The sequence below is a fragment of the Tachysurus vachellii genome, chromosome 10, assembly GCF_030014155.1.
Source record: "Tachysurus vachellii isolate PV-2020 chromosome 10, HZAU_Pvac_v1, whole genome shotgun sequence".
NCBI lineage: Eukaryota > Metazoa > Chordata > Actinopteri > Siluriformes > Bagridae > Tachysurus > Tachysurus vachellii.
The window spans coordinates 202,369-226,977 of record NC_083469.1 but is presented as its reverse complement, the minus strand read 5'-3'; the positions used below and the strand labels follow the sequence as shown (position 1 = coordinate 226,977).

Below are 24,609 nucleotides of genomic sequence, written 5' to 3'. Positions count from 1 at the left end.
GGACCCCCCCCAACCAAAACAGATGTGGAGTCATGTTCACTGAAAAAAAAAGGAAAAGAAAACCAAAAATCCAGGGGAAAAGGGTTATAAAAGGCCAGAAAGAATAATCTAAAGAAAACTTTCCACCAAATGGCTAGAAGTGATCCTGCTGGGTGTGAGAGTAGCAGAATCCTTCTGTCAGAAAGTAGGTATGTCATATTTCAAATGTGTTTGACGTTAGTCGGTCCTTTGACAAGCTTTCAAATAAATTATAAATTGTACCTTCGAAGGGTGATATGGATGGATGGTAGACAGGCGAGTAAGATAGCAGATAGGCAGGCAAGCAGACAGGCAGGCAGGCAGGCAGACAGGCAAGGTGGCAAACATGAATAAACAAGGATCCTCCAATAGCTTAGAAATGATTAGCAGGCAAGATGGTTAAAGTGGTACAAAGTATATCCAATGAGAGATCAAACAAACAAAAATATCTCCAAAATCCAAAAGGCCTGTAAAGAACTATATGCCTCCATGTCTTTCCTTTGTTCTCTAGATTACACTACAGGGTGAGCGGCGGCCATCTTAACTTTAAGGCCCTCTCAAGCTCTATCAAACTAAATGATAGAGTATAAATTCAAAATATTCAAAATAAAAGTATCAAATAAAGGGTATGGGTGCTCCTATAGCACATATTACCATTTTACCTTTAACCAAAAAAATGGCTCTTACAGTAGGGGTGTCTTTGTGATAAAATTCAGACCCAAATGCAGGAATAGCTAAAAAAAAAAAAAAAGTCTATTAAATAAAAACACAAAACAAACAAAACCAGGAAACAGTGGAAAAAAGAAAACTGATACTCGACAGAACAGCAAAACAGAGCACATGAAGACAATACAAAGACGATAGATTAGTGTTTGTTTGAAGTAATAAATCACCATAAAGTTACATCATCAGTGTTTTCCTGATGTATCTAAGTTAGTATCTAAGTATCTAACTGTGATTATTTTGTTTGAAGATTTCAGAAATGTTCTCTGTGGTTTGAATTTGAATATAAATCTGATTCTTGCTGAATCATTGCATGAAATCTAGATTCACCTAGGAGTCAAAGATTTACAATGAGTTTAGAGATTTCTCACACTCGATTTGACCTTTGGAATATAAGATATTTGATATTTGGTTGAGATTAGAGAGAGAAATTGCTAGAGGGAGTGAGAGAACGAATGCAGACGCATAAACATCACCACATCAGAGGATAAAGCTGTTTTAGCTTCACAGCATTTCACAATGAAATTTGAGGATCTCTTGGAGGACCTTGATGGCTTTGGAAGGTTCCAGAAGATGATTGTGTTCCTCAGTTTTATTGGTCGGTTCACGCTCCCATGTCACTTCCTGCTAAACAACTACATCGGTGCTATCCCTCCTCATCACTGCAACCTTGGCTCTGTGGATAGGAATCTAACACAAGAGCAGAGATTGAACATCAGCATTCCCAGACAGGAAGACGGGACCTTCACTTCCTGCCACATGTTCTCAGAACCACAGTTCCATCTTTTAGATGATGAGTTGAATGTCACAAATGTTTCAGTTGTTGAATGTCAGAATGGATGGACATACGATAACAGCACCTTCATCAGCACTTTAGCTACAGAGGTACGTTCCATCAGGAAACCATCAGGTAGTCTCATGTTAGAATAATTAGCATCTTCTTTAGGACCCTTGTTATGATTTTAATCTCTCTCTCTCTCTCTCTCTCTCTCTCTCTCTCTCTCTCTCTCTCTCACATGCTGTCATTCTCTCTCTCAGTGGGATTTGGTGTGTGAGAACAAAGGGATGAATAAAGTGATGGCTACCATCTTCTTTGTTGGAGTGATGTTAGGAGCAGCTATATTTGGCAGCTTAAGTGACAGGTCACATTAAAACACTCTGAAATATCAGATTAAATGATAGCTTCATATTTTATTTTTTACCTCTGTTCTCTAAATCTGTTCTCTAAATCTGTAAACTGTAATTTAAGGTGTAATCCTTTATACCACAGTATTAATTGGCCACATTGACTGATTAATTGACTGATAATAAAATATTAATCTATATTTATATTAAAGCATCCTGAATTGCACTGAATTTTCCTGGTTTCTCCTCCAGCCTGGACATTCTTGTACATATCAGTGTAATGTTGCTCCTCAGATACGGCCGTAAGTCCATGCTGCTGGTTTCGTATGTGCTGGCCTTGTGTTTTGCAATGGCGAGCGTGTTCTCCTCCTCCATCATCATGTTTGCAGTGTTACGGTTCTTCACAGGCCTGAGCATCACTGGACTCGTCATCGTCACCAGCGTGCTCAGTGAGGAACACCTTTATGTCACTCATATACTATATACGCCTCCATGTATACACTAACCCTAGTTTTAACAGATTAGATGGTCATACAAAGATTTCCCGAAGAAGAAAAGCATTTCTTTTAGTTTTAAATAATATAATTTACAACAATATATTGGTTAATTCAGTTACATTTCCAGATTAATATAAATACAGTTCCTTTTTCAGGGAACTGTACGCTGCAACAGGGCTGGTGCTATGTGAATGCTACTGTGAGTAAGTTGTGTCTGAAGCTCTGTGCACACACGACAATTTAATGGCTCAACGTGACGAAATGATTACGCACCAATAAGTCCATATAAGGGCATCTACGTCACATTACTTCAGCTTCTTTGTCTTCAGGTTCCTACAGGGAGTGCAGAATTATTAGGGAAGTTGTATTTTTGAGGATTAATTTTATTATTGAACAACAACCATGTTCTCAATGAACCCAAAAAACTCATTAATAGCAAAGCTGAATATTTTTGGAAGTAGTTTTTAGTTTGTTTGTAGTTTTAGCTATTTTAGGAGGATATCTGTGTGTGCAGGTGACTATTACTGTGCATAATTATTAGGCAACTTAACAAAAAACAAATATATACCCATTTCAATTATTTATCTTCACCAGTGAAACCAATATTACATCTCAACATTCACTAATATACATTTCTGACATTCAAAAACAAAACAAAAACAAATCAGTGACCAATATAGCCACCTTTCTTTGCAAGGACACTCAAAAGCCTGCCATCCATGGATTCTGTCAGTGTTTTGATCTGTTCACCGTCAACATTGCGTGCAGCAGCAACCACAGCCTCCCAGACACTCTTCAGAGAGGTGTACTGTTTTCCCTCCTTGTAAATCTCACATTTGATGATGGACCACAGGTTCTCTATGGGGTTCAGATCAGGTGAACAAGGAGGCCATGTCATTAGTTTTTCTTCTTTTAGACCCTTTCTTGCCAGCCACGCTGTGGAGTACTTGGACGCGTGTGATGGAGCATTGTCCTGCATGAAAATCATGTTTTTCTTGAAGGATGCAGACTTCTTCCTGTACCACTGCTTGAAGAAGGTGTCTTCCAGAAACTGGCAGTAGGACTGGGAGTTGAGCTTGACCCCATCCTCAACCCGAAAAGGCCCCACAAGCTCATCTTTGATGATACCAGCCCAAACCAGTACTCCACCTCCACCTTGCTGGCGTCTCAGTCGGACTGGAGCTCTCTGCCCTTTACCGATCCAGCCACGAGCCCATCCATCTGGCCCATCAAGACTCACTCTCATTTCATCAGTCCATAAAACCTTAGAAAAATCAGTCTTCAGATATTTCTTGGCCCAGTCTTGACGTTTCAGCTTGTGTGTCTTGTTCAGTGGTGGTCGTTTTTCAGCCTTTCTTACCTTGGCCATGTCTCTGAGTATTGCACACCTTGTGCTTTTGGGCACTCCAGTGATGTTGCAGCTCTGAAATATGGCAAAACTGGTGGCAAGTGGCATCTTGGCAGCTGCACGCTTGACTTTTCTCAGTTCATGGGCAGTTATTTTGCGCCTTGGTTTTTCCACACGCTTCTTGCGACCCTGTTGACTATTTTGAATGAAATGCTTGATTGTTCGATGATCACGCTTCAGAAGCTTGGCAATTTTAAGAGTGCTGCATCCCTCTGCAAGATATCTCACTATTTTTGACTTTTCGGAGCCTGTCAAGTCCTTCTTTTGACCCATTTTGCCAAAGGAAAGGAAGTTGCCTAATAATTATGCACACCTGATATAGGGTGTAGATGTCATTAGACCACACCCCTTCTCATTACAGAGATGCACATCACCTAATATGCTTAATTGGTTGTAGGCTTTCGAGCCTATACAGCTTGGAGTAAGACAACATGCATAAAGAGGATGATGTGGTCAAAATACTCATTTGCCTAATAATTCTGCACTCCCTGTATATCTATATATATATATATATATATATATATATATATATATATATATATATATATATATACATATACATATATACATACATACATGTATATGTATGTATATATGTATATGTATATATATATATATATATATATATATATATATATATATATATATATATACATATGTATATGTATGTATATATGTATATGTATATATATATATATATATATATATATATATATATATATATATATATATATATATACATACATACATACATACATGTATATGTATGTATATATATATATATATATATATATATATATATATATATATATATATATACGTATATATATACATACATGTATATGTATGTATATATATACGTATATATATATATATATATATATATATATATATATATATATATTTCAAGAGCTAGGCAGGGAGAAGTAGGTTGCAATACAAACATTTTAAGAGATGTGTGCATCCGTGCCCCACTCTCTTTGCATTGCTTCATTGGGAGACAAACTTGCCCGATCGGTTCTCAAGGGACCCAGCTGCGAGCATTGCAAGGGATTCCCGCTTTGCAATCTCCAACCCCGCCTGGCTGTATTTTCAGCTTCATCTGTGACTTGTGGTTCAAGTCCCAAGTCCACTGAGGCAGCCCGGCGGCTTCAATCATGGGTATTTCACATTCTCTTGCCCTATCCCCTGACTTTGCTCACTGGTTTCAATCAGTGGCATTCGAGGAGCTCCTTGAGGTGGTGACACATGCTGTGTCTAAGTTTAATTTAGATTGGCCTGAAGAGAAAGTTAGTGTTGTCCATTCTAAGCTAGATGACCACTTTCTGACTTTCTGACTTTATTTATTATAGGTCTTTAAAGTCATGGGAATTGGGTGATGCCAGGGATTGAAGAGACGCTTTTGAGCTATATCTCACCTACATCGCCCGAATTGAGGAAGCCTGCCCTTCCAACCAAGCCTTGTAGAGCTACTTTGACCCTTGTGGGTAAGGCCTACATGGCAGCAGGCCAAGCGGGTGCAGCCCTGCACACAAAACTGACAGAGCTTGATGGTGGTGAGAGGTTGGAACCTCATATGGTAGCTGAACTCTGCTGAGCCATGGACCTCATGCTCCATGCCACAAAGCAGACGCCCGCGCCATAGGCCGTTCAATGGCAGCACTGGTTGCCACAGAGAGGCACCTGTGGCTCAGTTTATAGGGTATTAAAGATAAGGATAAGTCCTTTCTCCTGGACCCCCCAATTTCACCTCAGGGCTTTCGTTCGGTGACGCAGTGAGTACCGTCATTGACAGGCACCAGGAGGCGAAGCGGCAATTGGCGGCCATCTTCCAGCCTCACCCAACCCCCTTCTAGCTCACTCAGGGCAGTGAAAAGGGTTAATGTGGTGGCCTGTGCCCCCCTGTCTAAGAATAGGGAGGCTGGTCAGTGTGCCCAGGCCCAAACCCATCAGGTGAGAGGGGACCTTAGGTCCATCATCTTGGCCAGGCGGGCTAAGAAGAAGTCCTGTTGCCGGAGGGCAGGGGTTCCTAGGAGTGTCCTATTCAGGAAGGTTCCCCCTACTGCCTGCCCTGCTGCCTCCGGCATTTCAGGGAGCAGTAGGATCTGTGCCTGCTCTTATTCCTTGCACGGCTCTCTCTGGGTTAGCACCTGCTAGTTTGCTGTTTCAGGGCACCCAGGAGTTCTGCGCGAGTTTGACACCTCTCTCAGACAACCAGGTAGTGTGGAAAGTTCTGCCAGGTGTGCCTGGATACCGTAGAATAAGGGTACAGGATCTACTTCTCCTCACGTCCTCCATGTTTTCAGGGTGTGTTGCCCACGATCATTGGCAGGCACCAGGCTGTGTTCCTCCAAGTGGAACTTCTCTCACTCCTGAGGAAAGGGGCCATAGGACATGTTCCCCTCCCAGAGCGGGACTCCAGCATTTACAGACAATATTTCGTTGTACCCAAGAAGGACGGCTGCATCCGATTTTGGACCTGTGGGGTCTGAACTGTACTCTGAAGACTTACAAGTTCAAGATGTTCACACTCAAGGTTATTGTGTCCCAGATCAGGTCCGAGGACTGGTTTGTGAGAATAGACCTCAAAGACATTTATTTCACATTTATTTTGCCAGAGCACAGAAAGTTCCTCAGGTTCGCTTTCAGGGGCAAAGCGTACCAGTATTGTGTTCTTCCTTTTGTAATTGTGAGTGTAGAGCTTTAGGTGAGACTGGGTCACAAGACGCTCTCATATTTTGAACATCAACAATTTTCTTCCTGATACTTTCAATTTTATCAGTGAAGAATCTCATAAAGTCCTCACTACTGAACTGTGATGGAATAGTGTGTTTGGATCTCTGTTTTTTTATGGTTAATCTAGCCACTGTGCTAAATGAACACCTGGGAGTGTTATGGCTATTTTCTATGCTCAGGTGCTCAGAGCCCTAGCAGCTTTTAGAGCCTGTCTATAGCTGGACATACGTCCTTATACGCAATTTTAAAATCCTCTAATTTAGTTTTTCTCCACTTTTGCTCAAGGTTACAGGTTGTTTCTCTCTTGAGGGTGTGAGTATGACTATTATACCATGGTGCAGGTGTTTTGTCTCTAACCTTCTTTAATCTGATGGGACAACAGTGTCTAATGTGCTAGTCAATATATGTATATGCTGTTAGTCATTACATCTAGATCGTCTGTGTTTAAGGGTACAGTAAGAAGTCCAGACAGATCAGGCAGGTTATTTGTGAATCTGTCTTTAGTGGTCAGAATAATAATTCTACCGAATCGATAACGTGGTGAGACACAGTTAGTCTGTTCTACAGGTAGTGTGTACAGTATGAGGTAATGGTCTGTGATATCATCACTTTGAGGTATGATATCTGTATCAGTGACATCTATTCTGTTGATATTATTAAATCTAGTGTATGATTAAGACGATGAGTTGCTCTAGTGATGTTTCATTTAAGTCCAAATGAGTTTAGTAGGTCAATAAATGTGAGTCCTAAAGTATCGTTTGTATCGTCAACGTGAACGTTAAAGTCTCCTACAATTAACGCTTTATCAAAATTTACCAATAGGTCTGAAAGAAAATCTGCAAATTCTCTAAGAAAATCAGTGTAGGGCCCTGGGGGTCTATACACAGTTACTATAGCAAGAGAAATCAACAAGCACTTCAAATGAATTAAATCTATATTGTGTTCTCTGAGTTACAGTGAGCAAATGGCTAAATATAGTGCCAACACCACCTCCACAACCAGTATCCCTTTAGGTTAACATCCCCTCAGGTTTATAAGGGTTACGCACCATGGGCTTTGTACCCTTCTTATGTGGAAAAGACCCCGGTTCCTGGACTTTGGTCCCACTCTAGGGGTGTGTCACAGTTGCAGTATTCTTTTGTCAGATACCTCGCTTTCAGGCTGGGGAGCGAACTTGGATGGCTGCCCTGCCCAGGGTCTATGGGAGGGCCCTTATCTCTCATGGCACATAAATTGCCTGGAGATTCTACTCTGGGCAGAGACCAGGTTCCTTTTGCTGAGAGCAGTTTTTATACCAGGGCATGTAAATCAGGAGGCAGACTTCCTGTCGAGGCAGGTGCTGATGCCTGGGGAGTAGCGTCTCTAACCCAACCCGGTGGAGCAAATTTGGCAGATTTCCGGCCCCTTTGAGCTTTGATGCCTTGGTATGGACTTGGCCGAGGCTCCGTCTGTACGCCTTTCCCCTGGTAGCTCTGCTAATGCAAATCCTAGCCAGAGTGCACCATACCTGAGTCAACCTTCTCCTAGTTGCGCCTCATTGGCCCTCTCTAGATTGGTTTGAGTCTCTCTCCTGAACAGCACTCCATGGGAGGTTCCCGTCAGGAAGGATCTCCTCTCTCAGGTGCAGGGGGCAATCCTACACCCCCACCCGATATGTGGCAGTTCTGGGTCTGGCCCCTGACTGGGACCAGTTCCTAGAGGCAGGCATCTCATCTGAGAAGACAGAGACTCTACTGAATGCTAGGGCTCTCTCTATTAGGAAGCTGTATGCTCTGAAGTGTTGCGATGAACGCTGTCAAAATAGAGTTCACTGCCCAGCCGGTACAGTGCAGGAGATCCTGCAGTCTTGCTTTTCTCTGGGCCTGTCCCCTTCTACTTTTAAGGTGTATGTGGCTGCCATTGCTACAAACCACGAACCTGTACTCAGGGCCTCCTTGGGTAGGTACCCTCTTTGTGTGCTCTCAGGTGGCTGACACCTTCCTGTAGACTGTGCCTTCCTTCCTGGGACCTCTCTGTGGTCCTCGAGGGGCTGCTGGAAGCCCCCTTTGAGCCCATGGAGTCTGCCTCTGAGAACTTTCTGACCCTGAAGATGGCTCTGCTCTCTGCGGTCTTGCCTCGCCTCTCAGTATCAGTGCTCACTCCAATGGGGGTATCGCCTCATCCAGTGCCTTAGCCAGGGGTGTCCACCTTGAAGATATTTGTGCTACGGGGGTTTGGTCCTCTCCGCACACCTTTATCAGGTTCTACAACCTAGACTTGGACAGCAGGGTCCCAGGTCCTGCAGGGCCATTGATGTTCTGTTCCCAGTCTGCTCATGCTCTCTCATGGTCATCAACCGGCGTGGGTATTGGCATTCCCTTAGCGTCAGCCCTGATGTAACGTTGAGTTCCTTCAAAAGGGAACTACACCAGGTTATGTATGTAACCCGGTTCCCTGAGAAGGGAATGAGATGCTGCATTGCTGGCCAATGCCCGTGCATTTCCTTGTGCTATCTTCAGACATATAGAAGCTGGAGTAATGTGACGTAGATGCCTTATATGGACTTACTGGCACGTAATCACTTCATCACGTTACCTTCCCGAGCCATTAAATTGGCATGTGTGCACACAGAGCTTCAGACACAACTTCCTCACAGAAACATTCCCATAGTGTCAGCCCTGACGCAGCGTCTCGTTTCCTTCTTTGGGAACCGGGTTACATACGTAACCTGGTGGTGTTCTCTGTGTGTGTGTTCTCAGATGTGGAGTGGGTGAGTATAGAGAGCAGGAAATTGGTGGGTGTGATTGACAGTTTGAGCTGGACTTTTGGGTACATGGTGCTTCCTGTCATGGCTTACGGAGTGAGAGATTGGAGATGGCTAACTGTGACGGTCACTTTACCGCTCGCTGTGGCATTAATCAGCTGGAGGTCAGGATTTTTATAACACACAATACCAAAAAGCACCATGATTTATAATGACATGAATCATAAAATATATAAAACATATTGTCATCATCAAACATCGGGAAATGTTTTATTTAATTTTATTTAATTAGTTATTAAAATGAATACTCTTCATAATTCAGTGATAAATAAAATCATTCTTCATTAAAAGTCTAATAAAATAAAGATTAAATTTAAATATGAGGCATCACAATAACCTTTGCAATATTACGGATTAAAATCAAACCAGCCTGAAACAGTTCCTGCACATTGTAACATGCAACATGATTACTGATGACAGTCAGGAAATAGTGACTATATAAGGGAAGTGAAATGGATCAAAAATATTTTAAATTATTATTTAAAAAAACAATTTTTGCACAGTTGAGGGTTTTTAGTTTTCCAAAGGTAAAGACTTTGTGAAAGGTTCCACAAGCAGGATACCTGAGGAACCCTGTATATCTGATGTAATGTGAACTAATTTGGAAATTCTGATAAACCAATTCTTCTGTTTTAATTACAGGTGGGTTCCAGAGTCCGCTCGGTGGCTAATCGCTAACGGTAAAGTGGAGAAAGCTCAGTATTACTTAAAGAAATGTGCCGTGATGAACAAGAGGACAAGAGTCTTAACCATCCTGAAACCAGAGGTGAGACATTCAATATCCAGAAGAATAAAAAAGAATAAGTAAAAATAAGACGTGTTAATAAGGAAAGTAAAACAAATAAGTTAATGTGGAAAAAACTTTCAGAATTTAAAAAACAAGCTCATTATCATAAACAGTACATATAGTACTGTTAACACACCAAACTTCACAAACACCCAATGAATTATTTGTCAACTTACAGTATGAAAAACAAATTAAGTCTTTAATCTTTCTGCAACTAGTCGCTTGAAAATTATTTCAGAATTTACAGTGGCAAGTTGTAAGCCTTTATTTTTGTGAGTTTTCCACACTACCAGTTTTGCTGATCCAATCAGATGGTTTAACAACACCTTCAATCACGACAATCCATTTTCACAGCTGTGTTCAGGTGTGCTACCTGTTCAGCTGTGGCTATTACCACATGAATTACCCTCCACCACAGGTTACCAGTGCGTTTCTCTATGGGCGGTTTATACAGCATCCATCTGTCTCTCACGAGGAAGTCTGAGTTCAACACACCTGGCCACCTGGACACTTTCTGTCTCCTCAATGAGCTTTTGTGTGTGATTTTAACTGTAAGGTTATACATTGCGTTTTGGGAGAAAACTCATTTGAAGAAGCTTATGTGAGGAGTCTTAAAGGTCAAGATGGAGTTTACGACTCCCTCTTCTTGTTCTCTTTATGCTGGGAAAACTCTTTCTGGGAGCTCCTTCTTGTTCCCCATGTTTTGGAGGTTGTCATGTCTCCGACCAATGTAAGTCCTGTGGCCAGTTAGTAATGCATTGTAGATTTCTTCTTTCAGTTTTGATACCAGACCTGAAGATTTAAAACTTGTCATCTCTTTTAGTTCTTCGGTTGTTCTCCACACTTCATCTTGTAACAGATGACCCAGATTTATAATACCGTTCCGAAACAAGCACTGCCATATACTTGCAGAGGACAGCAAACTTGTTTGGATCAACTGGTTGAAGAATAAATGTTTTTCAGGGGCCCAGTGTTCAGGGATATTCACCTCTTGTGTTTTTATCACAGTTTTCCAAGGCTGCAACATGGATCTGTAAAAGGGAGTGAGCACAGATAAACTCACCTCTTGGAGATTCATTAATTGTTAATTGATTCATTGTTGTTAAGTCACCCGCTTGCATCAGCATCATGCAGGCAATATTTTCCCAAAGTGTATCTTTATTGTACAGAAGTCTCTGAGCAGCTTGTATCCTGAAGGCACAAATCTAGGGGTTTTATCATTAGATTAGAGAAAGCATTTGATCGTGTTGATCATGAATACCTTTTTAATGTACTGAGGCATTTTGTGTTTGTTGATGTTTTTATTTCTTATATTCGTCTACTGTACACCAATGTGTATGTGAGGGTTAAGGCAGGGAGAGGTCTAAGTGCTCCAGTACCTGCCTCAAGAGTCATAAGTCAAGGGTGTCCTTTCTCTAGGCAGTTGTATTATTGAGCTGCTGCTATGAAACTTAAGAAAGAAACTCACAGAAATGATCCCTAACAGAAATGATCATTCTAAAATGGTTTTATCAGCATATGCAGATGACATAAGGCCTCTTTTGCCAGGGTGAACTGGACAAAAAGTGAAGGTTTTATTTTTGGTAACTAGCAGCAAACTGCAACTCAAAATGGATAAAAAATAGATTACAAATCCTTGGAGTTTTTTGGGGAATGAACAGTTCCAAAAGAATTACTAGAAAATGTTTCTGGTCAGTTGGCAAAATGGAAATGGTTATTGCCCCAGCTACCCTATAAAGAAAGAATCTTGTTAGTAAACTACCTGGCTGCCCCACTTTGTGGCACATCATTATGGAACCACCAGATGAGTTGATTTCAGACTTTCAATGAAAAATCGTCAATTAACTTTTTCTGGAACAGACAACACTGGATTCGCACACCAGAATTATACCTCCCAGTGCAAGGACGTGGATGTGAAAGTGGATCGATTTTGGGGAGCGATGACAGAACTGCTCGACGACAACTTGGGGGAAGTGTCTTACTTTCAGTACATTCAGATAAAACTTTGTGTAGATCCAGTCTGTTTAAGTCCCAGAGCTGTGGATAGTTGTTGCATTGCTTCTGAAAGTTCTTGAAAGGTGAACATATTGTCCAAGATTTTTTTTATACCTCCCCAAGTAACTCTGTGAGGACATCAGTAGCACAGTCCATGTAGCAGCTTTCTGCACTGTAGAGCTGCTTATAGAAATCTCCTACCAGCTTCATAGATCCTTCATAGTAGATCCAGCCTCACGATAAAGATGACACATCATTATTAAAGATCGTTATAAAGATTAAAGAAAAGGTACTGGGAGTATTCATGTCTCTGGTGGAGCAGTATATTGTTCTCACCAGTGCTCCTGGTAAGAGAGAGCTCACTTCTAGTTTCTTCTTTTGAGTTTGTCATAATGCAAAGACTCATTGTTATTTACAATCTTCCCACAACCTATTTGTCTCTTTCCAAAGCATTAATAGTTGTTTTCAAGATATGAATAGTTTTGACATTTTAATGCTAACCTTTGAGAGAGAGAGATTTTTTTTTTTAAATCAGTCATTTTACCAAAGTAACACTGTACCAAATAAAATCAGGTTAATTATATAAATATATATATATATATATATATATATATATATATATATATATATATATATACGTATGTATATACGTATATATATATATATATATATATATATATATATATATATATATATATATTATGGCATGCCGTTTAGGAAATTATTCATGAGAGAATTGAGTGAAAACTCGGAATATATTGAATGAATCCTGAATATATTGAATGAAAATTCGGAATATATTGAATGGATTCTCCAAAACTCGGAATATATTGAATGAAAATTCGGAATATATTGAATGGATTCTCCAAAACTCGGAATATATTGAATGAAAACTCGGAATATATTGAATGAAAACTCGGAATATATTGAATGGATTCTGAATATATTGAATGAAAACTCGGAATATATTGAATGAATCCTGACGTCATCAAGACGCACCCGATATTTTGTACTTTAGGCAGAATGACTGAGTCAGCGATAAACTTATTCGCTGCTAGGTAGGTGGGTTAATATGGGTTTGTAATAGCAGATTTGGTTGTAAATTGTAAATAATTTTATTGTTATAAACTTTCAAATTACACTAGGTCATCTCACTGTATCCAAAAGACAGATATTTGCAGGTTTAAAGAAATTTAACAAAGTCACCAGTCTTGCGTGACTTTTCCAATACTTCAGGCATATTGTGTCTTACAACTGTCAATTCAGCAGCAATATGTGTCTTTTGGATACAGTGAGATGGCCTAGTGTAATTTGAAAGTTTATAACAATAAAATTATTTACAACCAAATCTGCTATTACAAACCCATATTAACCCACCTACCTAGCATCAGACAATAGGCAGACAGTAGTGTAGTGGACACCAAAAGAGATCCAAATTAGTGATCTTGATCCGTGTCTGTTAGATATGTAAATAGGGGTACTTAATAAAGTTGGCTGCATATTCACAGATTCGAGTTTCCTGAGTCAATAACTCCTGAACTAAAGGGTGTTACTACACAAATAACACCTCTTTTTTTTATCGTAGTAATGTAGAGAGGCAGCTACAACCCAATTTTCCTCAATATCAGCTTTCCTCCGCGTTGGAAAAAATACATAAGTCTCTATAGTGCAGACGACTGAGAGACAGATTCCAAGGGACCGTCTGCAAAGCCCGAAAACCCGGTTTTGCACTTTGCAGACGGTCCCTTGGAATCTGTCTCTTAGGTGTTCGCACATAGAGACTTATGTATTTTTTCCAACGCGGAGGAAAGCTGATATTGAGGAAAATTGGGTTGTAGCTGCCTCTCTACATTACTACCATAAAAAAAGGTGTTATTTGTGTAATTAGAGCGTTTAGCTCAGGAGTTATTGACTTGGGAAACTCGAATCTGTGAATATGCAGCCAACTTTACTCAAGTGATATCGGGTGCGCCTTGATGACGTCAGAATCCATTCAATATATTCAGACTTTCCATTCAATATATTCAGACTTTCCATTCAATATATTCCGAGTTTTCATTCAATATATTCCGAGTTTTCATTCAATATATTCCGAGTTTCCATTCAATATATTCCGAGTTTTCATTCAATATATTCAGAATCCATTCAATATATTCCGAATTTTCATTCAATATATTCCGAGTTTTGGAGAATCCATTCAATATATTCCGAGTTTTCATTCAATTCTCTCATGAATAATTTCCTAAACGGCATGCCATAATATATATATATATATATATATATATATATATATATATATATATATATATATATATATATATATATATATAAATAAATAAAAAATCTTTAAAAACAACACCACAACCAAACACCTTCAAATTCTTTATCAAAATTAAAATTGATGATTTTTAGTTTAGTTTATATATTTTTGTGATGTCCATCCCACTTGTAATGGCGTTGATCTCATTTTTGCAGTATAGCACATAGTCTCAGAACAGGTCTAGTTAATCCTGAGCCAGAGAGCAGACTAACCTGACCTGACTGTCTGCTAGCTACAGTGTCGTCAGTCACGTTCCACAATACAGAGACTACTAGAAACTTGAATTTACAGAATTTATCTCAATTTAATGACATTTTATTTATATAGTGCTTTTAACACTCTCACTCTCTCACTCATGTAACTCTCACTCTCTTACTCTGTAATCAGAAAGCTTACTTCTGGCTGTCCTGTCTGTGCTGTGATGAGGCTTAAATCCTGACTGAGACATTCATTCATTCATTCATTTTCTACCGCTTATCCGAACTACCTCGGGTCACGGGGAGCCTGTGCCTATCTCAGGCGTCATCGGGCATCAAGGCAGGATACACCCTGGACGGAGTGCCAACTCATCACAGGGCACACACACACACACTCTCATTCACTCACGCAATCACACACTACGGACAATTTACCATGCATGTCTTTGGACCGGGGGAGGAAACCGGAGTACCCGGAGGAAACCCCTGAGGCACGGGGAGAACATGCAAACTCCACACACACAAGGTGGAGGCGGAAATCGAACCCCCAACCCTGGAGGTGTGAGGCCAACGTGCTAACCACTATGCCACTGTGCCCCCCGTGCTTTTAACAACTTGTAAAAAAACATTAAAATATACATTTTAGGTTTCTAAATTAATCCCGGTTTTTGTTTTTCTTTCGTTCTTTCTTTCGTTCTTTCTTTCTTTCTCTTCATAAAAGTGGTGAAGGAAAGAACAACCAGAGGAGTTAAATATATTACATGGCTGCTTGCTTTCTTTTTTCTTCCCTAATTTTCTTCTGTTACTTTTCATCTACTTTTTGCCTTACAGTGTCAGTTCACAATGTAGGACCTCACTTTTGTTTTTTGAACATTAAACTATATTGGGAGACATGCTGTCATGCACTGGAAGTGCTGGTATGTGTTGTTTCAGACATAACTTGTAGCTGCAGGCTTGATTGATGCCCCGAAGAGGAGAAAACACACACTTCTCTTCCATTTTCTCGAGTGATTATGGATTTCCCAGACACTCAACAGTGCAAAAACATACCCTGACACTGTTGCATGACTACAAGGGCATTTTCAAAAGACTCATAGCATGCTGCTGTCATTGCTTAAAATGGCCACCTACAAGAAATATTTCACAGATGTTGAGTTGCAACCATCACCTCTGAAGCTCTGTGGTTATGGCCAAGTCAGCATTCCAGTGACTGGAGTAATTAAACTGCCTGTATAATCTGGGAAAAAACATCAATGAACAGCATTTGTACATAAGTGTATTTCTTGTCCAGGTGGGTGAGGGCTAAATGAAGGGCCAAGGCAGTGGCATCGTCCGTGAAGCGTTTTGGACGATACGCAAATTATAGGGGGTCCAGTGAGGGTGGTAACTGGGTCTTGATGTGCCTCATAATGATCTTCTCGAAGAACTTCATTACAGTGGGCGTGAGTATGATGGGATGATATTCATTGAGGCAGGACACTAGACTTCTTTGGGACGGGGACAATGGTGGTTGTCTTGAGGCACATAGGAACAACAGCGCTGCTTAGGGAAATGTTGAATATGTCAGTAAAGAAATCCATTAGTTGTTCTGCACATTCCTTGAGGACCCTGCCAGGAATGTTATCTGGTGCACCACCTCCTCACGTCAGCCATGGATAGACAGAGTACCTGATCGTTGGGGGAGGAATGGTCTTTCTTGCTGCTACAGTACATTGTTCTGCACCTCAAACCGCGTGTAGAATTTCTTTAGCGCATCTGGAAGGGAGGCATCACTATCACAGGCAGTTGAAGCTATCTTGTATTTCTTGATCGCCTGTATGCCTTGCCACATGCATCGCCATTTGTCACCTGCTTCAGAACCGGATTGAATGCGGATGTATACAACCATCAGGACCTAATAAAGTACAGAAATCGTGTAACAACCAACCTGCTCGATGATGTACTGTATAGGCTACGTGACCTCGGCTTGATGCGGAGACCAGGCCTCCAGTCCCCGGTACCACCTGATACCAGAGATCAGGAGAGGGGAAGCCGAAAGCGGTGCGCGAGGAAGCGGAAGCGCGGTAAGCGGGCGGGTGTCCGTGACAGGCTAAAAACAAACCCTAGCCGGCCGGCTCTCCCGTCCATTCTACTAGCCAACGTTTGCTCCCTGGACAATAAACTGGACTACATCCGACTTGAACGCTCTACACGGAGAGAGATTAGAAACTGCTGCATGTTTGTTTTCATGGAGACATGGCTCAGCGACAGAGTTCCGGACGCCGCCATTCAGCTGGACGGGCTAACTTCATTTAGAGCCGACAGAAATGCAGCTCTGTGCGGTAAGACTCGCGGTGGTGGTGTGTGTGTTTATATCAACACGGATTGGTGCAAGAACTCTGTGCTTGTTTCTAGTTACTGCTCATCATCAGTGGAGTTTGTGACTGTTAGATGCAGACCATTTTATTTACCACGGGAATTTACTACTGTTTACATTGTCGGAGTTTACATTCCTCCTAGCGCTAATGCTAAAGAGGCGCTAAGTGAGCTATACGGAGCTATTAGCGACCTACAGAACACCCCGACGGACTTTTTATCATCGCCGGAGATTTCAACCATGCAAATCTCAAGTCAGTGCTCCCTAAATTCCATCAACATGTGGACTTTGCTACGAGAGGTGAAAACACGCTGGATCTTGTTTACACAAACATTCCCGGCGGGTACCGTGCGGAGCCCCGACCCCACCTCGGCTACTCAGACCACATCACTGTTATGCTAATTCCAACATACAGACCACTCGTCAGACGCACAAAACCGGTTATGAAGCAGGTGAAAACCTGGCCAGCAGGAGCCACCTCTGCTCTTCAGGACTGCTTTGAGTACACTGACTGGAATATCTTCAGGGAGGCTGCAACCAACAGTGACTCTGTCAACTTGGAGGAGTACGCGTCATCAGTGACCAGTTACATCGGCAAGTGCATTGATGACGTGACCATCTCCAAGACCATCACTACACGCTCCAACCAGAAGCCGTGGATGACTGCTAATGTGCGTGCTCTGCTGAGGACTAGAGACCTAGCCTTCAGAACAGGGGACAGGGCGGCCCTAAAAACAGCAAGGGCCAAACTGTCCCGAGCCATCAGAGAGGCAAAGCACGCACACGGCCAGACCATCCACAGCCACTTCCAGGACAGCGGAGACACCCGGCTCATGTGGCAGTGCATACAGGCAACCACAAACTACAAGACAGCTTCACCTGCTTGTGATAGCGACGCCTCCCTCCCAGACGCGTTGAACGATTTCTATGCTCGGTTTGAGGTACAGAACAACGTAACGCAGAGGAAGTCCATCCCTCCCCTGACGACCAGGTACTCTGTCTATCCACGGTCGACGTGAGGAGATCTCTATGCAGAGTTAACCCACGGAAGGCTGCTGGACCAGACAACATTCCTGGCAGGGTGCTCAGAGAATGTGCAGAACAGCTAGCGGATGTCTTTACGGACATCTTCAACATTTCCCTGAGCAGCGCCGTTGTTCCTACGTGCCTCAAAACTAACACCATCGTTCCTGTCCCAAAGAAGTCTACAGTGTCCTGCCTCAATGACTATCATCCCGTTGCACTCACACCCATAGTTATGAAGTGCTTCGAGAAGCTCGTCATGAGGCACATCAAGACCCAGCTACCACCCTCACTGGACCCCTTACAGTTCGCGTATCGTCCAAACCGCTCCACAGACGATGCCATTGCCACAGCCCTCCACTTAGCCCTCACCCACCTGGACAATAAAGACACTTATGTACGAATGCTGTTCATAGACTTTAGTTCAGCATTCAATACAATCATCCCTCAGCACCTGATTGGGAAGCTGAGCCTGCTGGGACTAAACACCTCCCTCTGCAACTTTATCCTGGACTTCCTGACTGGGAGACCTCAGTCAGTCCAGATCGGGAACAGCATCTTCAGCACCACCACACTGAACACTGGAGCTCCTCAAGGCTGCGTGCTCAGTCCACGGCTGTTCACTCTGCTGACTCACGACTGTGCAGCAATGCACAGATCGAATCATATTATCAAGTTCGCCGATGACACGACCGTGGTGGGTCTCATCAACAAGAACGACAAGTCAGCATACAGGGAGGAGGTGCAACAACTAACTGCCTGGTGTAGAGCCAACAACCTTTCTCTGAATGTGGATAAAACTAAAGAGATGGTTGTGGACTTCAGGAGAGCACAGAGTGACTACTCTCCACTGAACATCGACGGATCATCTGTAGAGATCGTCAAGAGCACCAAATTTCTTGGTGTTCATCTAGCGGAGAACCTCACCTGGTCACTCAACACCAGCGCCATCACCAGGAAAGCCCAGCAGCGTCTCTACTTCCTATGAAGGCTGAGAAAGGCACATCTCCCTCCCCCATCCTGACCATGTTCTACAGAGGGACCATTGAGAGCATCCTGAGCAGCTGCATCACTGTCTGGTTCGGGAACTGCACCATCTCATTTACATTTACATTTACATTTACAGCATTTGGCAGACGCCCTTATCCAGAGCGACGTACATAAGTGCTTAAATCTCTAACATTGAATACATTAATGCTGGATCACTAAGTTACATACTTAAGATACCATGAGTTTAAAACATTTGTTCAAAGTTACAATGAAAGTGTCAAAGGTGTGTTTTTTTTTTTTTTTTTATTTAAATGCAAAAGATAATGAAAGAAGTGCTAGTTGAAGTGTTTCCTGAATAAGTAGGTCTTCAACATAGCCAGTGACTCAGCTGTCCGGACCTCTAGGGGAAGTTCGTTCCACCACCTTGGTGCCAGTACAGAGAAGAGTCTTGTAGTATACTTGCCTCTTACCCTGAGAGATGGTGGAACCAGTCGAGCAGTGCTGGTAGATCGGAGGGTGCGGGGTGCAGTGCGAGGAGTGATGAGGGCTTTGTGGTAAGAGGGAGCTGGTCCATTTTTGGCTTTGTAGGCCAGCATCAGTGTTTTGAATCTGATGCGTGCAGCTACCGGAAGCCAGTGGAGGGATCGCAGCAGCGGGGTGGTATGAGAGAACTTTGGCAGGTTGAAAACAAGCCGGGCAGCTGCATTTTGGATCATTTGCAGAGGACGGATTGCGTTCATAGGTAGACCTGCCAGCAGTGCATTGCAGTAATCCAGTCTAGAAATGACAAGAGACTGAACAAGTACCTGAGCAGCCTGTGTGGACAGAAATGGTCGAATCCTTCTAATGTTGTAGAGAAGAAACCGACATGAGCGAGTCACATTAGCAACATGAGAGGAAAAGGACAGTTGATTGTCCATGGTTACCCCAAGGTTGCGAGCTGTGGCTGAAGGGGAGATCAGATCATTGTGCAAGGATATAGCAAGATCATGACCTGGGGATGAATCACCTGGGATGAAGAGCAGCTCAGTTTTGCTAGGATTAAGCTTTAACTGATGAGCAGTCATCCATGATGAAATTTCTGCGGGTGGGAAAGAGAAGATAAGTTGTGTATCATCAGCATAGCAGTGGTAAGAGAACCCATGTGAGGAAATAACTTCACCAAGAGAGTGAGTATACAGGGAGAAAAGAAGAGGACCAAGTACTGAGCCTTGTGGGACGCCAGTGGAGAGTCTGCGTGGAGCAGATGTCACTCCCCTCCATGTTACCTGATATGAGCGTCCTTCCAGGTAGGAAGCGAACCATTCCCAAGCTGATCCGCATATCCCAAGACTCCTGAGGGTGGCTAAGAGAGTCTTATGGTTAACCGTATCAAACGCTGCTGAAAGGTCAAGGAGGATAAGGACGGATGAGAGATTGGCTGATCTAGCAGCATGTAGTTTCTCAGAGACATCTAAAAGGGCTGTCTCTGTGGAATGAGCTGCTTTAAAGCCAGACTGGTTGGGGTCTTGGAGGTTGTTCTGTGAGAGATAGACAGACAGTTGATTAAAGACAATGCGTTCAAGAATTTTTGAAAGAAACGAGAGAAGTGATACCGGTCTGTAGTTACTGATGTCTGATGGATCCAGAGCAGGTTTCTTCAGGATGGGAATAACCCTTGCTCTCTTGAAGGTAGATCACAAGACCCTGCAGCGGATTGTGAGGACAGCGGAGAAGATCATTGGGGTCTCTCTTCCCTCTATCACAGACACTTACACCACACGCTGCATCCGCAAAGCCAACAGCATTGTGGATGACCCCACACACCCCTCACACACACTCTTCACCCTCCTGCCATCTGGAAAAAGGTACCGAAGCATTCGGGCCCTCACGACCAGACTGTGTAACAGTTTCTTCCCACAAGCCATCAGACTTCTCAATAACTGAACTGTACTGCACTGAGGACAACATACACACATCATCTGTATGGACTGCATAGACCCTCACAAAACACACACACTGACACATCATACAGTTTACATGCTGCTTACAATCCAGCAAACTGTTTACATGCTGTTTTGCACACCTTTTCTGCTGTTTTTGCACAAACTGTCCCAACATTTCAGCCGTTTTTGCACATATTGTACAATATCTCAGCCAGTTCGCACATACTATATAATATTTCAGACATTTGCTGTTTTTTGCACAATTCTATATATTATCCCAAGGACCTGCTGCTAAGAAACTGTGGTCATTCTAATGTTACTGCACGAAATATTGTTTGAACATTCAGTATTCACATACAGTATTAACACTGGTCAGTCGGCGCTGTTTCTGTTACTGTTTACTATTTATTGTCTTTTGTGTATTGCATTTTTTGTACTTTTTGTATTGTCTTACAATAAACTTAACTTTGTGTCTGCACTGTCTCTTGTCCTGCACTGTCTTTTGTCCTGCACTGTCTTTTGTCCTGCACTGTCTTGTCTGTCTTGTTTGTCTTGTCCTGCACTGTTTGCACCAGGTTGCACAGTTGCACTTTATGTGGCTAAGACTACTTACAAATCTTTAGCCCTGTCTTTGTTTTATGTAGCACCTTGATCCTGGAGAAACGTTGTCTCATTTCACTATGTACTGCAACAGCTATATATGGTTGAAATGACAATAAAAGCTTCTTGACTTGACTTGACTTGTTTGTGCAAACAGGATCCAGCATGTTTTCCCCTCTCGTTGCAAAGTCCACATACTGATGGAATTTAGGAAGCATGAATTTGAATTTGAGAGGATGGAATTTGAGATTTGTATGATTGAAATCTTCAGCGATGATAAACAGTCTGTCGGAATAAACATTCTGCAGATTGCTAATAGCTCCATAGAGTTCACATAGAGCCTCTTTAGCATTAGCGCTGGGGGGAATGTACTCTTCAACAATGAATACTGTGGTGAATTCCCGTGGTAAATAAAATGGCCTGCATCATTTTAGCCTACCATGGACACACGCCTGCTTACCGTGCTTCCGCTTCCTCGATCATTGTTTCGGTATACCGTCTCTTCGTTCCTGGTATCAGGCGATGACAAGGTCTGGAGTCCTGGTCTCCACACCAAGCCAAGGTCACAAATTTACAACACCGTTGTCCCTGATGTACATGTACTGTACTAGGAATAGTCAGGCTAAAAAACATAAATAGCACCATATTGTATCCGGAGTGGCCGCTGCGTGCTACTGTGTGCCGGTACTCTGTGCTCTGGTAAGACTACCAGAGATTCCTTTCTACATAACTAAGCATGGTGTTAATATCCTGGGGCTTGACCTGTTCCTTGGCCTTGATTTTTCTCAAGAACTCTCTTCGGGCCACACCACTGGATTCAATGGACTTCCCCCCAAGTTTTACAATGAATTCTGGGATGTCATTAGACGAGACAATTTTGAAATGCTAGTGATGTTTACACAGACTGAATCCTTCCTTATAAGTTGTTAAAGAGCATTATTGACACTGCTGCCAAAAACGTGACCTAAATTGACAAACTGGAGACCTGTTGCTTTGATGAACATGGACATTTGCATTTACATTTACATAATTTGGCAGATGCCCTTATCAAGAACGACATAAAAAGTAGGATATCTTTTGACCTGCCAACAGGTTAAACAAGCTTATGAGTTTTTAATTCAGAGAACCAGTACTACTGTGTTGAGGGAAGATCCATTAAGTATAATTTATTCTTGATGAGGGATATTCTAAACTATGCCTTAAGTAATAACATTCATTTAGGAGTGATATCTTTAGGTCAAGAATAAGCATTTGACAGCATGGATTTCAATTTATACAAGTGAGCAATTAAGGGTCTTGCTCCGGGGCCCAGCAGTCTCAGCTTGGTGGACTGGGGATTCAAACTCATGACCTTTTGCACAGTAGTCCAACACCTTAACCACTGAGCGTCTTTTGCTAAAATAAACTGGACAAAAACTGAAGCTTTATGGTGAGAGTGACATCTTAATTTCCACCTTAATCCTGCTGTAGGTTCTCTCCTCTATAGTATCTGAGGGAGGAAACAGGACATACTCATATCTTGACTTGATGAGGACACCCAAAATGAGGAGACTGGCTCTGATGACTGGAGTTACCTGGTATGGAGAAAAAAATACATTTCCACTTTGATTATTATCAATAACACAGAGACACACACACACACACACACACACACACACACACACACACACACACACACACACTAGTCTCCAGCCTTTATCTCTCCTTCCTCTGTAGTTTATGCCGGTCCTGTTTATCTCATCTAAACCCTGAATTATTTTCCTTGACACCATTGGAGTTCATCACATTTACTTTCCTCTCCTCAAGTTCCTCATCCATGGACCTCATCAGGGTGCTACCTCATAAAAAAACAGGAAAATCTAATTAAATTTATTTGTGTAGCGCTTTTAACAATTCACATCATCTCAAAGTTTGGGGTATTATTTATGTGCTAAAATAAATAAATAAATAAATAAATAAATAAATAAAAATAAAAAATAAAATATATATTTTGTGTATATATAAATATATACAACAATAGAAAATAAATATATAAACAATAGTAATAAGAAAAAAATAAGAATATAAATAAATAAATTAATTCATACATATAGATGTAAAGCGTCCCAACACTCCACAGTCTGTAAACCTGAGTGACTTGTGAGGGTGGTAAGGAGACAACATCCAGACATCCCAGTTCACCAAACACTCTATACCCATGAACCCTCCAGATCTGCTCCTTTACCTAAGAAAAGCTATTCATAATGATCTAAACTAAACAGATGTGTTTTTAGCCTGGACTTAAACACTGAGACTGTGTCTGAGTCCCGAACTCTAACTGGAAGTCTGTTCCATAACTGTGGGGCTCTGTGAGAAAAAGCTCCTCCTCAAGTACAAAGACCAAATTTGGGTGTCTGCCAAACGCTGTAAATATTATCTCTCAGCTCTGTTCATAAATAATTGCATGTGTTTCAGGTACGGTGTGGCTTCCACTTACTATGGGATCAGCTTTAACATCAAAGGATTTGGTCTGGATCTGTACCTAAACCAGTTCCTCTATGGTACTGTGGAGATTCCTGCTAAAGTTGTTGTCTATCTGTTGCTTGACCGGATTGGTCGGCGTCGCACTGAGGTGTGCGGTCTCCTGCTGTCTGGCTGTGCACTCATCAGTAATGTCTTTATACCAAAAGGTAAGGAGATAAGTTACAAATGTGAAAAAGCCAGCTTTAACGAAGGAGGTGTGGCCTCTGAACCTGTTATGTCTAACGAAGGAGGTGTGGCCTCTGAACCTGTTATTTCTAATGAAGGAGGTGTGGCCTCTTTAGTCAGTTCTAATGAAGGAGCTGTGGCCTCTGAACTTGTCATTTCTAATGAAGGAGGCGTGGCCTCTGGACCTGTCTGTTTGTCTGTCTGTAGATCAGTGGATTGTGCGCTCAGTGATTGGAGTTCTGGGTAAAGGTTTCTCCTCCATTGCCTTTTCAACACTTGTCCTATACAGCTCTGAACTTTACCCCACTGTCATCAGGTAACTAACACACACACACACACACACACACAAATTTGGGGTATTATTTATATGGTAATAAAAATTAGTAAAAAAAATTAAATAAAAATAAAAAATAAAATA

At 42.0% G+C, this 24,609-nt stretch overlaps 1 protein-coding gene across 2 annotated transcripts in view; it reads left to right on the top strand.

Moving 5' to 3' along the window:
* The first annotated feature begins 1,055 nt into the window (after positions 1–1,055).
* Positions 1,056–24,609, top strand: part of LOC132852316 (solute carrier family 22 member 7-like) — a 26,242-nt gene continuing 2,688 nt past the window's right edge. The window contains exons 1-8 of one of the 2 annotated variants that reach the window (XR_009649113.1): positions 1,056–1,626; positions 1,780–1,883; positions 2,161–2,315; positions 9,246–9,414; positions 9,953–10,076; positions 22,974–23,080; positions 23,958–24,172; positions 24,399–24,507. Coding sequence is in view for 1 of the 2 variants with exons in the window: in XM_060879438.1 (XP_060735421.1) it covers positions 1,261–1,626; positions 1,780–1,883; positions 2,161–2,315; positions 9,246–9,414; positions 9,953–10,076; positions 22,974–23,080; positions 23,958–24,172; positions 24,399–24,507 (1,349 nt within the window). In the remaining variant the exon portion in view is untranslated. The remainder of the gene's footprint in view (positions 1,627–1,779; positions 1,884–2,160; positions 2,316–9,245; positions 9,415–9,952; positions 10,077–22,973; positions 23,081–23,957; positions 24,173–24,398; positions 24,508–24,609) is intronic. The other variant, XM_060879438.1, reaches the window with a different exon arrangement.